Source organism: Thunnus maccoyii, chromosome 21 (assembly GCF_910596095.1).
Source record: "Thunnus maccoyii chromosome 21, fThuMac1.1, whole genome shotgun sequence".
Taxonomy (NCBI): domain Eukaryota; kingdom Metazoa; phylum Chordata; class Actinopteri; order Scombriformes; family Scombridae; genus Thunnus; species Thunnus maccoyii.
Window position 1 is genome coordinate 21,559,399 of NC_056553.1, and position 14,864 is coordinate 21,574,262.

General features: G+C 41.1%; 1 protein-coding gene across 1 annotated transcript in view; it reads right to left on the reverse strand.

The window, feature by feature from the left end:
- The window catches only part of odad2 (outer dynein arm docking complex subunit 2), a 38,523-nt gene that overhangs the window by 8,001 nt on the left and 15,658 nt on the right, over positions 1-14,864 (reverse strand). Inside the window, exons 11-18 of the mRNA XM_042399633.1 lie at positions 13,075-13,221; positions 12,473-12,682; positions 11,183-11,416; positions 10,378-10,488; positions 10,076-10,230; positions 5,029-5,209; positions 4,870-4,931; positions 1,721-1,835 (exon numbers count right to left, since the gene is read on the reverse strand). Of these exons, the coding sequence (XP_042255567.1) occupies positions 1,721-1,835; positions 4,870-4,931; positions 5,029-5,209; positions 10,076-10,230; positions 10,378-10,488; positions 11,183-11,416; positions 12,473-12,682; positions 13,075-13,221 (1,215 nt within the window). The remainder of the gene's footprint in view (positions 1-1,720; positions 1,836-4,869; positions 4,932-5,028; positions 5,210-10,075; positions 10,231-10,377; positions 10,489-11,182; positions 11,417-12,472; positions 12,683-13,074; positions 13,222-14,864) is intronic.

Here is a 14,864-nt window from a genome sequence, read left to right on the forward strand (position 1 = left end):
CTGGACGGGCCCCCAGATCTGAAAACCGCAGCATTATGAGGCTGCACACGGAAAGGCCTTTCTCGCTATCCTCTCTCTCTCTCTCCCCTCCTCTTACCCAGGATGAAATGAAATAGAAAACACATTATCTGCTGTGCGTGATCTCAAGCTGAGGGGAGACAGCCAAGCTCAGAATGGCAGAAGCACGCCCTGACCCCTTCTCTGAAGCAATCAGGCTTCTATAACATACATGGTTACTATGTAAAGGAAAAATAAATCAAGCATCCAAATGTTCCTCTGTGTCCAGACAGATTAATGATACACCCCATTACGTGTGACCGAGAGGGTTCCACTTCCTTGATTGAAGAAAAAAGATAATTGAATGATTCACTATTAAGCCTTTATAGTACTTGTATGATACTAAGTGTATTAAAGATGTGGACCTGTGGGCATGGAGTACAGCGTTTTTGTGTCTGTGGGGCAGCAGTGTGGAGCATCCAGCAGATGCATTTATACCACGGCTCTCTCATAAATCCGCTATGGAACTGCTAACTCAAACCACATGGTGTTTTTATCTAAATAACGACTGCACTGAAGCAGCTGTATCAGGTTCCTCAACTCGATGGGCAAAGAGCACTATTTAGCTCTTGTCATTGCCCCCGTCTCAGAAAAATCACCCAAAAAGCATGTTCATGAATTTCCCTCAAAATTGGCACTCTGACGTCCAGACAAACATTGTCAAACTTTGTTAGCCCTCAATAGTAGGTCCGCCGTCCCCCTTCTCCCTCCATATGGTTGCCATGCATCATTTTCGCTACACTTGTAGGCCAGAGAAATTCCAGCCAGCAAAAAAAGAAAAGGGCTTCACCCCCAAGACACCTGCCTGGGCCCAATATATCTGTTTAAGCTTAACCAGATTGTCTCACTGACAAGCTGTTTACCTTAATCACAGCGATAATCTAATAGAACGAAATTACGTTTGTATTTGGAAACGATACAAGTACTCAGGGGATGAAAGACCTGCTGATGTGTAACTGAAATTAGAGTTGATTGACAACATTGCTGTGTAATGCCGGGCTAACGTCCTGCAATAATGGCATAAAAGAGCCCATGACTTTTATAGACCGCCAACCTGTTTATTTTCATCTCTTTTATAGCTAAAGTTATATAAGTTATATCAATGGTTCTTGATAGCAGGCCATGCTGCAGTTCTTTTGCAAGCCATATTTGCTGTGTTTTCATTAAACAAGCGGGATCACAGGAGAAAACTGTCTGGTACCCTCTGCTCTATGCCTGGATCGTGTGCCTCTGTAACTAGTAGCATGTTGAGGGAAGATTTTCAGCTGGGGAATAAGAAGCCATGCCACAGGATATTACTCGGTCTTTCTCCCTGCCTGCTTCCCAATTCACCAATCCCAGTGTGCCAAGGAGGCTTCTCTGCTTCATATTAGCCCATGGTTCATGTAAGCCTCCTCTGACACAGCTCTGCCCCTGCTAACCTCCCAGCAGCAGGTTGGAGGGAGAGCTCGGGAGACAAGCACGGTGATATAAGCAAGCTTCTGTTCTGTGAGTGGGATCTAACTCTCAGATAACTCTTTATTCTGAAACGACACAAACTCAGCAACTCAGGCTATCAATGTGCCTCTGGTGTGCTTCACATGCAGAGACACAGGACGGAGGCAGAAGACAAATGTACTTTATGTCGTGAAGAAGTGACAAAAAGCTCTGTACTTCAGTGTACCTTTGCATTCTCAATACATGGACAAAGGGCCCATGCAGCGCTGGACTGAACATCTGCACTAGGGTTTTTCAACAAGGACCACACCAGGCGGACTCCATCAAGCTGGTCAATGATTCTGTAAGGAGACAGAAAAGTGGTGTGAGAAGAGAGAGAAGAAAAAAAGAGAAAGGAATGAACAAGGAAATAATAAGCAAGACAGAAAAAGTGTTCATGCAAATCTTTCATTAACCATAATTTCATGCTTGAAAGATTTAAAAGATTGCAACTTTTTCATTATGTTTGTTTCTCTCTCTCTCTCTCGCTGGCTGTATCAGTCTGACCAGCAGCAGGCTCAACACAACTACTGCCAAGTAGGATCATAGGATCGATCAATTTCAGCATTGGCTTTTCATCACAAATGGAGCTCTAGCAAAATTTAATTCAGGAAGATTATCTTTTGCATGCATAGGCGTGTATTTATATTTCTCATTTTATCCTGGTGTTTATACCTCTGACGCATGCTCACTCATAATTCCCTTACAGTCATTGTCTGGGGCTCTCAATTTAGCTATGAGCTGTTCACATCTATCCAATAACACAGCGACAAACCTCCATTGTTAGCCTATCATCTTGCTGCTGTCCTTTTAAATATGTTTCTCTCTTTCTCTCTGCCTTTAGTGCATTCATGCTGCTGTTATGCGTGCCGCTCCGCCTCCCCATCACCTCCTTGTCTTTGCAGATTCATCAGTTTCACCACTTCATCAGCTTCATCAGTCTTATCAGTCTCAGTAGAAATCGTCAGCCACCACCACCACCAGTGTCTGGACTCCATGGGAGGATTTATTATGCTGCTGCTCAGGGCTGATGCCCCTTGATTATAAATCTCCCTGTAGAGTCTAAGCGCCAAACATTCTCTCACTCTCACTCTATCATCATCTGTCATAATAAACAATTATCTTTACTTCATTCACTATGTCTCTCCTGATTGAACTTGTATTCAGTCCTGCTCGCTTCCTCTCCAGGCCTGAAACCCACACAGTGTGTGTTCACTCAAATCACTCTCTATAGATGTGCTTGGGGATGCTAGGGCCAGAGGTTAACTGGCATATATCTGCGTATAGTGCTTCATACATGGATTTATAAATAGAAACTGAGACAAACTTACACTTTATGTTGGTGGCTTGTTTTTCAACCAGAGCCAAGAAGAGGACCTCTTTCCAAATCAAACAGAGCCACAGACAGGTCGCTCTATATTTCATTGGGTCTGAGTGAAGTTTACTTAAGCATGAGCTGTATTTCAGGCCGTATACATGACTGTAGTCAAAACTGCAGTCAGGGTCTGGGACCCAAAGAATTACGCCACAGTGCACCCGTTGTCTGGTATAAATAACATGTAACGTGTTCCCCATGTGTGCTTCCACCAACAAGGCCGACATTGAATGCTGTCATAATTACTTAAACACTCCCTAATCACAGTATCTCTGTGACTGGCAAAGAGCGAACACTCATCAGGGACGTCCCCTGCACCATCTGTCTTCCGTTTGCACATAAATCAGTCTAGAGGGATCATAACATCAGATTCCAGTCTGCGGGGCCTCTTAAATCCGGACCAAAAACAAAAAGTGAAGCGTCATATCATCCGCCAAAACAGCTCCGTCTTCTCATGAAGCAGGTATGAAACAGATTAGCAATGAAGTTGCAGCTGACAGTGATGGATTAGAGGAGGAGACCACAAACCCTGGAGGCATTAAACAACGTGTGTTCGCTCTTGTAGCTACACAGGATTCATTGGAGGAAGTGCTATGTCATTAACCACACGCTGCCTACTGGTTGAGAATGAAAACAAACATATGAGTATTTCATGGAAAACTTGAAAGTGATCAGTGTTTGTTTTGGGCTTTCAGTAGTTATGGATGACTTGCATCAGAATGATGATGAGAGAATGATTGCGCTGATGAAGATAAGGTGGTATTTGAGAAAAGGGTTTTGTTGGTAAAATGAAGTCATGTTAACTGACAGGAATGTTGTAGTTAAATGTGTGGTAACAACAGGAATATGGATACATCATCATATTTGTTAGCAAGCTAAACACTGTCTAATCACAGGGAATCTAAAAAACAGCTCCGGACAGTGTTGGGTTAGAGCAGGAAACAATCAAATGTGAATTATGTTAATTGCTCAGCAAACTACTGTACACATACATGTCTCAAAATAAGCCATCACCACAAAACATACAAAAAGCGGCCGTTGAAATAAGAACTTTCTGTTTTACAGCTGAGTGTTAAGGCTGAATGATTACATGGTCTGGCCTAAATATACCTACTGTGAGAAAACATGGAGAACATGATGAACTGACGTTAAAACAGTTCTCCTCTTGTGTGAAGTTTAACAGTTAGAGACTTTATTTTGACATGCTTCACTTTTTATGGAGCCCCTTGGTTTTTGCTTCCCAAGAAACGTAAAAGGCTCATATGATAGCATTAACAGCTAACTAACAATGAGAGCTCTGACATTAAGTTGTATTTGTGTCCAGTGCAAATTAAGAAGGGTTTTGTAGTCCATAACAACCTTGTAAAAGCAACGAGGCACAGATGGAAGCTCCACAATGTTCTCCAGTACTGAGGGTGAGGTTAAATGAACACAGAACAAAGACTGCTCTGGACTGTGGTTCACTGTGTTTTCCCAGCCATGTAGTCTTGGACAGGGCAGGGCTTTAGGTATGTTCGTCTGACCAGCTTAAGTCCTGACAGTGACCGCAAAGCTATAGTAAAACACTGGGAATTAAACCACAACCATATTTAACACAGCAGGTACAATAAACAAAGCTTTTAAAATCTGTCATTAAGCTGAGGATGAAAGAGAAACCTACCATCATAATTGCAAATTAAAAGAACATAGATTTCTTTAAGCATCAGCCCATGACAGGTTAATGATACTATGTTTGGATCCGGGAGATCATGTCATTCCCTTGTCAAAACATACAGTGTGACATCAATACATGGCCAAGGATATGTGTTAGGAGCTAATTCAGTAATGACAGTGAGTAAGCCACTAATCACATTTTAAGAGACTCCTTACATGGGGCTGTTTGCCTTGTGTTAACTGTAGTGTAAATGTCAAAGACCATGTTAGCTGGTTGGGTGCATAGGAAGAAACAGACAGAGACTTACGCCATGTTATCCTTATCTGTGGCACAGGCACCTACTGCCTTGGTTACGTTTACAAGCAGCGCCTGGTTAAATTACACAAATTAAAAGCATGAATTACAACAGAAGCACATGCAAATATATTTTTAAAAAATGTAAAGACAAGATTACCCTTCAACTTGCCTGGTTTGTTCCAGTGAGCAGGTTGACAAGTGGCTTGATGCCTCCACACTTGCGGATGGTGGCCTTGTTAGCAGGTATCTGGGCAAATTCTCCCAAGGCTCCCACTACATTGACCAGGACTTCTTCAGGCTGATCAGTCAGCAGGCGAACCAGGGTCTCCAGGGCTTTGTATTCCTGAAACCTTCCAAGGGTGGAGAAGAGGAAGAGGGCCATGCATCATATTAGCTAATCATATTGTTTTGAATTGAAATAAGACTTTTTAAATGAGAGTCAACAGGCCTGCTAACAGCCAACTTATGGCGCACTTAAGTACAGTGGTGCTTTGAGCTAAATGCTAACATCGGCTTGCTAACATGTTCACAATCACAACGTGAACATGCCGATGTTTAGAGGGTATACTGGTTACCATATTCACAAATCTTTAGTTCTGAAGTTTAGCAAGCTAACATTTGCTAATTAGCATGAAACACAAAGTATAGCTGAGGCAGATTGGCCATTAATGCATAATTAATTCATTACTTTTGCAGGTTTTGTTCATAAACCAAAGTATTGGAAAAAATAAAATTTTGACCTAATGATGGTGCCAGATGTATCACCAAAGTTATTAAAATTCATCCTGAGGGGGGGCATGAATGCCTGAACCAAATTTCATAATCCATCTAATATTTGTTAAGAGATTTCACTCTAAACCACAATCATCAGGTAGATGTTAAGCTATTTCACTGGATAAGTGAAAACTTTGACGTCATGGTGGTGCTAGAGGATAATTCAGAAGATTACTTATGTCGTTAGGTTTTGTCCTCTGGGCACCATGAACGTCTGTACCAGATTTCATGGCAATCAGATCCAGTATAGACTAAAGTGGTGGACAGACAGACGGACAGACAGATGGACAAACAGACTGACATTAGCGAGCCATACCGCTAGCATGGCTAAAAATGTCAGCTGACTAAGTGACATGTAGCAACTACAGTGCCTTCAGCCACATGGGCACAGATCACTTAATGTAACCCAGCAGTACAGGCAGTTTTCCCACGGCTGCTCACAGATGCCCCTTGTACGTAGTTTGCATGACCAAAGCTTTGCTGTGGCTTGGAAACTCTCCCTCCCTCTTTTGCTGTGATTTTGCCTTGTTTTCCAGTGCTATAGAGTGGTAAACTATAGTAAACATTTAAAAGGGATATAACGCGGTCACAAAAAACCTCAACAAACCTCTGATGTACAGTTAAGTTCTACGACTGTTTTTATTCACAGTTACGGTTGCTGGCATCACGGTTCGTAAGCTATTGTAGATGGCCAAGGTCATTTGGTTTTGGTCAGGGTCCACTGACACACAGCCTATTCTTGCAAGTGAAAACACTGCTAATGAACAGAGGAGCTGCCAAAGTTAACTTCAGTGAAATTCACCATAAAGAAAAACAATGGTTTTCCTATGCCATCACTGAAGTGTCATCTGCAGTTGACTACAGTAGAATTATCTTGTAATCACAGACATAACTCTTGATAAATGAATGGTAAGTCATGTCTATTTTTGTTAAGCCAATCCCAACTAAAGCAATTACGTGATGGCAAGTGTAACATTACACAAAGCTGCCTGAATCAGCTTCTACTCACACACTGGGATTCACACAACTGGAAGCCTATTAAAGACTGTCAGAAGACACAGGAACCACAACGGGGCTTCTGTGCAGCAGACTTTTATGATTGATTGTCTGCCTTTTCCTTTTCTCATTCATCTGGACTAGTCACACATTTAACTAAGTGCAGAAAGCTTAAATGCTGCTTTTTATACTAACTAGGGTTTTCAGGCAAGCCAAAGAGAAAGTAAGACATTTCAGGGATACTGAGAGAAGAACCTGTAAGACATTTAGCATTGACCATGCAGAGAGAGACAGTAGCTCATTCAACTTGAAATTTAACAGACAGATAGATCTGTTTCATTTGAAATGAAACAGTAGAGCAATGAATCACTTGGGTGAGCATAGAGCTTTGTGAGGTAATGAGAAGTATCATTTGGGTAGGCAATTATGGTCTGCTCATCATAGGGCTGGAACAGAGGTAAGATGGAGGGGTAGTCAGTAATTGGAAGCGAACCCCACAATCTTGACCCCAAACATTACTGTGCTGGCAAATACAGTCCGAGACTTGGCAGTCGTGACTTTCCATTGCAAAGTTATTCCCTCAGTCTTTTGTTAAGGCTTTTTACAGCATTTTTGTGTGTCCATAACACCTCGGTATACAGGCTCAAGGGGCCACATATCAATGCATTCATAAATCTGCACAAAATAATGTTTCAGTGTTTCCAAACAGGACTTAGAAAGGCTTTTTCCTAGTACATATAACCTTGGCCCAGGTATGGACCTCTCTGTAATATTCGAAGTCCTACGAAAAACATACGCTTGTGACGATGTGGTCTTTAAACAAACACACTTAAGTTATGAATGTAATTATATTTCAGGGCATCAATCATCTCTCATTTTGATGCATCATTAATCAGGAAAATGGCTAACACATGCTGCTACTTGTCTTAAGTGGAGGTCCCTCCTCCGACCCCTATACTGTCCAGACCACGCAGAACATCAACAACATGAAAGAAAAAATCATGCTGTTTGTAATGGACTACAAGGTCTGTTTCATTTGACTATGTACTTAATGAAAGAAAAGAGGAAAAATGTACCCTCTGCCTCTCATTATTGCTGTTGCAAAATATATTCCAAAATGATTTTCATTTCAGTACACTACTCAGCCTATGATTGATTCTGAAATGAGCGCATGCCCCTAAAACCCTGTTACCATTAGCAGCCTTTCCTTTTTGACAGTAATGGCTCGGTCACTTCACTCCAAGCTTTTCCTGACCTAGACATTTTAAGTGATTCAAATAAGCCCCAGAGAGTATGAAAAAACAGATCCACTTACACATTTAAGTGTGCATTAAAAACATTTGCTCTGCATCATGCTGGTTTCCTCGTTAAGAGGTGGCCAAATTTCACCTTCATTCACACCTAACTGCCCACATCATCCAAAAAACTAAATAAAACACAACATACACAGGAAAGAAAATACAAAATGAGAACTCTATTCATATTTGGTACTCTCACTGAGATACCTTTGTGACATGTTAAATTTAGAGTGAGGGCAACCAAACTGTTTTTTAGTGTTTGTAAATGAAGTGTCACTAAATGTGGTGTACAAGTGATAAATGGCATCATTACAATTATTTCCATTATTGCTATTATCAGTAGTAGTAGAACTATTTTACATAGCAACAGTGTGACAAGTAATTACATGTGGCACAAGGCCTGTACTAGCACCAAGTGTATTAAGCTGCCACATTACTCATAGCCAGTGCGGTTAACTTGTTTTATCACCACGCCAAGCTGCAGTCAGAAGGTTTCCAAATCTGTGCCAGTTTTGCTATTTTTAAGGATGTTTTTTTGTGAAGATTGTATTAAGAATCCAGTGGATAGGTGTTTTAAAGCTTGGTTTTGTACAGCTGTTTGTGTATGGCATAAACAGTCATGCAACTTTTTTTTTAATGAATCATTTAAATAAATGTCACCAAATGACCTCATGATGTCAGTTAAGGAGGCAGTGATCTGTCCATCTTGCTATAAAAGAACGTTGTTGTCATGTTTCTGCTTCTGTAAAGGAATCCTCGCTTAACTCGATGTGGCAGCAGACAGCTCCAGTTGGGAGGACTTAACTTAGACTTTAAATGTAGGATATCATTCTGTCAGTTATGATATATGAAGTGCAGAAAGATCCACGTGAGTGCTACTGAGCCTTTTTCTTGTTATTTTTAGAATTCTACTGCAATTTGAACTATCCAGCGTTTCTGAGTCAGAGGAAAAGCATTTTCACATAATTTCACCTCAGCAAAAACTCTAAAAAACAGTCTTTATCATAAAAAATAAAACATTAATCATAAAAGACAATGTCTTATCAGTTTCTTGGCTACACTGCAGAAAAAAGATTCTGAATTAATTAATATGTTACCTAGGTATTAAATCAGTGCATGTGGGTTATAACTTATGTCCACAGCCTCACACTGAATAAGAAAATAAATACAGCTAAATCATTCTTTCAAGGGAGCAGTGGTGGAAATGTATCAAGCTGCCAGGGCACGCTCTCCGGGCATTATTTATTTTCGAGGGAAAATGACTGACCTAAAAGTCGTCTAACACTGAAGTACAAGTCAAAAACCATTCCAAAAATGTCACTGCTGAAGGAACCAGGCAAAATGACACTTAAATAAACCTCTGCCTTACATGACAAATGATTAAAGGCTCTGTCAGCCTGCGTCTTCTGACATTAAAAAAAATCACCATCACCATCTCAAGGCTGATTCTTTCAGTATGCCTACTTTGGTTTAATACTGACAGGCCTTGACTAAGACATCACTGAAATCTATAAAATCAACACATTTACTTCATCCTTTGTTAACAGTGGAAAGGAATGAATTGCAGCGGCAAACTCTCACAAAAAAAGATCAGAGCTAATAGAATCCATACAAAACTTTACATTTTGCGCAAATAATCACTCCAACTAGACACAATGGTAAAGCAAAGTGAGATATGACAACAGCATGCAAGTGGAAAAAGTGACACAACTAGCCATGAATGAATGAGAGCTCCCCATTAAGTAGCGTATGTCATGATGGCATGACGACACCAATGCACGCAAGTCGGCTGAAGCCTTTGTGTTTTGTATCCTCTGCTGCTATGACTGTTTTCATATACAGTAAGACTGCTGTTAACCACATCAGCTCAAACACATTTCCCAAAAGTTATGGGCACATGTGGATGAAATGCATAATTGCTATTAACTCCCCTCTAGAGGGAAGCTCATTAGATTGCTGTTCCTCTGTACAGCAAGTGATTTGTCAAAGTCATACTAATCTGTTACCACTAATTACAAACACATAGTCATACATCTCTGAAGATATGGCTGCAGTGTGTTGTGTATCTCTGCTATGTTAAGCTTGTGTGGGTGTTCTTGTGTGCGTTAATGAGAGGTAATAAGGTGAGACCCTGAGTCCCTGCCATACTTAGCCACATTCTCCATGCTGATGGAACACTTCCAGATGGCCCCGGTGGCGGCAGCCAGGAGCTGCTTGTTGTCCGCTTTGCTCAGCAGTGAAGCCAGTGGCTGCAGACCTTTGTATTTACGCACCAGGTCACGGGTTTGCTTGTCCTCTGCACACTGTAAAGCAAAACACAGGGTCAAGATCGAAATTAATTCCTCGTCTGGGTCTAATTAGGAAACAAAGAAGTCTAAGAAAAACTCTATATCTTTTTTTCCTCTTCTGAACATGTGTGGACTCAATGCAGAGGCAAGTAAAACAGGTACCTTAAAGATTGCACTGGCGCAGTGCATTTGTAGCTTGTCATTATCGCTGCTGAGGTTTTCAACCAAATCCTTGATCATGCCCTCAGTTTGAATGGCAATCCTGTAGCTTTCCTGTAGTGACACAAGAATTAACGGACCACATGAACATGAATTCATATATAATCACATTGCATATTAGTATGTACTATTACTTTTTATTCTCATTTGTTATATATGGCAACTATCATACTTTTATCTTTAATCTCAAACCTCAAGTATTTCAGATTTTTGTGTATTCTAGACATCTTTTATGTCATTCTCATTCTCAGAATAAGGCTGGTGTTTTTGGTTGTTTTTTTTTACTGTCTGCAAATTCCATTAGAAAACCAAAACCAACAATTTGTTAGTTCATCTCTCAATACTTTCTGACTTACTTATCCTGTCTGTGGTACATTCACCCTTGTCTGAAGATGTAAGTCTTTAGTAGCAGGGCAAAAATATGTAGTTTCATATTTTAGAAAGCCTCAGATTTCCTCGAAAAGTTGGGCGCTGTAGTTTTTAGTAAATATTGCATTTGTTGGAGACTATTTTCAGCTGCAAATTAATATATTTCAGACAGTGTATGTAGTTTGTTGACAATAGGAAAAACATAGAATGTCACTAGATTTATCCTTTCATATACTCATTGTACATTATTTAGATTATATGTTTATATTTCATTTCATTTCATCGCAGCATTTTACAACTGTCTTATAACATCAGACTTTGAGGTTTCTGGCTTGAAAACTTGTACCACATCAATTACAATATGTGTGGGCAGCCTCACCTCAGAGGCACACTCCTGCAGGGTGCCCACCACAGGGATAAGCATGTTCTCATGTGGAGACTTGAGCAGCCGTCCCAGCAGAGGGATGCCCCCAGCCTTACGGATGGCCTCCTTGTTCTTGGTACTCTTGCTGCAGCTCCAGAGTGCTAAAGCCCCACAGCGGGCCACCTCTACATCCTTCTCCTGCTTTGCAGTCAGGCTGGCTAAATTAGGGACACAGTCCAGCAGCTTTACCTGATCAGAGAGACAAGGCACACTGAATTACATGTGGATAAACAAACACTTTTTGTACATTAAAATGTGCGCAGACAAGCAGACAGACCACACGTGTTTAAGCAGAAAACCTCAATAGCAGTATGCACACATTTAAATAAACTCAGTGAACTTGACATACATTCACTCTGAAAAGTTACTGGATTGCGGTGATAATGCATGGTTCCAGATGGGAGTAGCAAGTTGTTGGCTGTGATTAAGGGTGTAATTAAAATTCTATTACCACTGGGTCTGCGAGGATGAAAAAGCCAGAGATGCTAGGAGTGGAAAACTGTCAGGATGGATGTTGATGTTAGGCCTGAAAAGCCCAGTGTGACGGTTTATGGCCATCATTCAGTGTTCTAATCCATAGTTCCTGGCTAGTGAGACTTAGCAGGCAAAGCTATACACACTGCACAGTTCAAAGGTGGTCTCGTAGCATAACGTGAAATTAATCTGCCTCCGTGAGTGACTTGCACATGAGAACATCCGATTTGGGGCTGAGGAAAATATACAAGGCACGGAGGCTTTAATCACAGGTCCCTCTGTCAACAAACATGAATGCAGGTCAGAGGATGTAGGGGACATTCTATCTGTTTTTACCCAAGCACCCGCTCTGGTGTTTCAAAGACTGGGTGATGAAAGGATGGATGGGCCACTATCTGGCAATTACATACAGTGTGAAAAGGCATGAAGGCATGGGTGATTGATTTGCTGTGCATCAAAACATAGTTCAGCAAAGGATAGACATGTGTTTTACACTTTAAACAGAAAGCAAATAGTAATGGTAATATCAGGATGTCTGTGGTTACAGTAAGTACAAAAATGCTTGTACTTAATCATAAAGAAGCTGACACAGACATAAGCAGAGAAGTCTTTTAATGGAAAATATGCCACTGTAGGACATAACATTTTGTCATTAATGCCAATACAGAAAGATCAGCCTCTTGTCTGCAGTTTTCTCTACTGCTGCACTTTCTGTTGGCAGTACAGACTTTTTGTTTATCAGTTATACATGTTTTCTGTGCTTATACTCACCAGTTTCTTGATACCGCCATATTGCCTGACAGCTCTCCTTGCTCTGCGGAACCTGGCCACGTTGGCAATGGTCTCGGCGGCTAAGGCCTTCAGGTCTTTGACTGTTGAGTCCAAAATCTTAACAATGCTCTGCAGGCCTCCCATGTCAACAATGGCCCGACGGATTTGCAAGTTGTGACTAATCCTTCTCAGGATTTTCAGAGATCCAATCTAATCATAAACCAAACATTCACAATCAGTATGATAATTTAAAAATGATAGGTTTGTTTTATGGAAACAAACCTGTAATTTCTGTGTGACTGTGCCAACATGAGGTCTCCATCTGTACTGAGAGAGTACATGAACAGCGATATCTAGTAGCCAAACATTCACCCACATTTCCACTAAAAATAGACAGGACAAAAAGCCGTAATAAAAGCAGGTTAAAAAGCACCCACACATGTCATTAGGCATACTGGAGAATAATTGCTACCCTGTGTCTTTAAAGGCACGCTCTCTACCGAGCACTAGTGTTTCTGTAACTAAAACACGGGCTGGCACATACGGCCGGCTCTGTTCATGCCTGCAGGCCATCCAGGTCCAGCTTTGGCACAGATACTCACTTTGCATTTGACTTCATCTGTATCCAGCAAGTTAATGAGGACTTCAAGGCCACCTACGTCCCGGATGGCCAGTTGGCACGTCTCCTGCATCAAATTAAAGTCCATCATGGCGCACAGAGTGAGCACAGTGGCTGTCTGGTCGCCTCCCTGAAATAATAATGCCAAACATGAATGAATCAGAATTGTAGACAAAAAGGAAGAAGGGAGGAGAAAATCAAACATTAAACAGACATTTGGAAAAAGGAGGAGGATAAAGACCTCCCTCCAATCCCCCACCTTACCTCTCCCTCTGTTGTTTTCTCCCATAATACCACTCCTGCTGGGGTTGTTTTGTTTATACCACAGCCTGGTAAGTGTTTAGCTTTGTGGTGGTAAACACTGATGGAAAGAAATGATTTACTAACAGAGCACTGTGCTCTGACTACAGTGCCAAGGCCAGAAAACATTAGGTATTGCCCCTAACATGAAAAAGAACACTATTAGCACTGATTCCCTGCAACTAATGATGAGCTAGCATTTCAAAAGCTGAATATGTTTTGACAGTTGCTATACACACACATTTTATTTTAGAGGTGCACCCCAGCGATTAGCAACTTAGTAACTACAACACTACTAAGTCAACAAGTGGTTTGAGGGGGGAAGATCTACTCTTTGGTTTAAAGTCAAGCCCTTTCGCACACATGAGGCAGGAAACTGAACTGATTAGCTTTTATTGCCACTTAACTATGATGGGTTCACTGAAAAAATAAAGAAACAATACAGAGACTTAAAATAGGGCATGTGTGGTCACATCCTGACATGTGTGGTTGGGCAGGGAACCTGACTCTATTTTACTGTTTTCGCCTAAATTTAGTGTCCAAATGCTTGTTGTCTTTTTTCATATTCTCCTCACACTGCATAAATTCACATAATGTCCTAGCTGCGGATGGATGTTGACAGCATTATTGCACTTAAAATACCAGTCTTAGGGTTGGTGCTTTGATGGTGAACATACTGTCCAGGCAGGCAGCAATGGTGTTTTTATATTACCATATTTAGTCTGTATCATGTGTAGTTGCGTAACAAACTTTGTTGACATGCAATGGTTTTGATCACGAGAGGGGGAAAAAATCAGTAGTCGGATAAAACAGAAGTTCATGGCATGAAAATACAACAGTTAGCTGCTGTAATACTAGACCTGCTACATGGCTTTGATATGTGACACTGAAACGTCCAGTCCAAAATCTCCTGGCAAGTGAACAATCAAATATTATTCCTTTTTTGCAGTGGTTTAAATGTGCCACAGATAGAATTCTCATTTGGTGGATTCAAGGCCGCCTACACCGTTCCAAGCTTCATGAGATTTTATTAGTTGCACACTTAGCAAACAATTTGAGACTTTAGGACTGTCCTAAATAGATTATTTCAACCAAACATAAGAATGTAACATGCCCTGCTATCAGCTACCCATATAAGTAGAAAATAGCCCATCACTATATAGAAGGCTAGGGGAGTAATCTGTTTCATGCAGCTGTTGAAGGGGCCAGCTCATCAGTGTAGGCCTATACCACCGTCTCAAGTGGTGTTTGATCATATCTCCCTCACAAAGCAGCGCTCTGACACAGCAGGATAACGGGCACATGTGTTCTCCATATCATGACGCTAGCTTAAATGTGAACCATTTGCCCATTAACAGCAGTGGATCTACTGCTTCCTTTGTCTCCTCCATTCTCACTCTTCAAAGGATTCGGCAGGCTAGGTTCGTACCTTGTAAAAACAACAAAAAAAAGCTATGTTTAGGAGTGATAGCT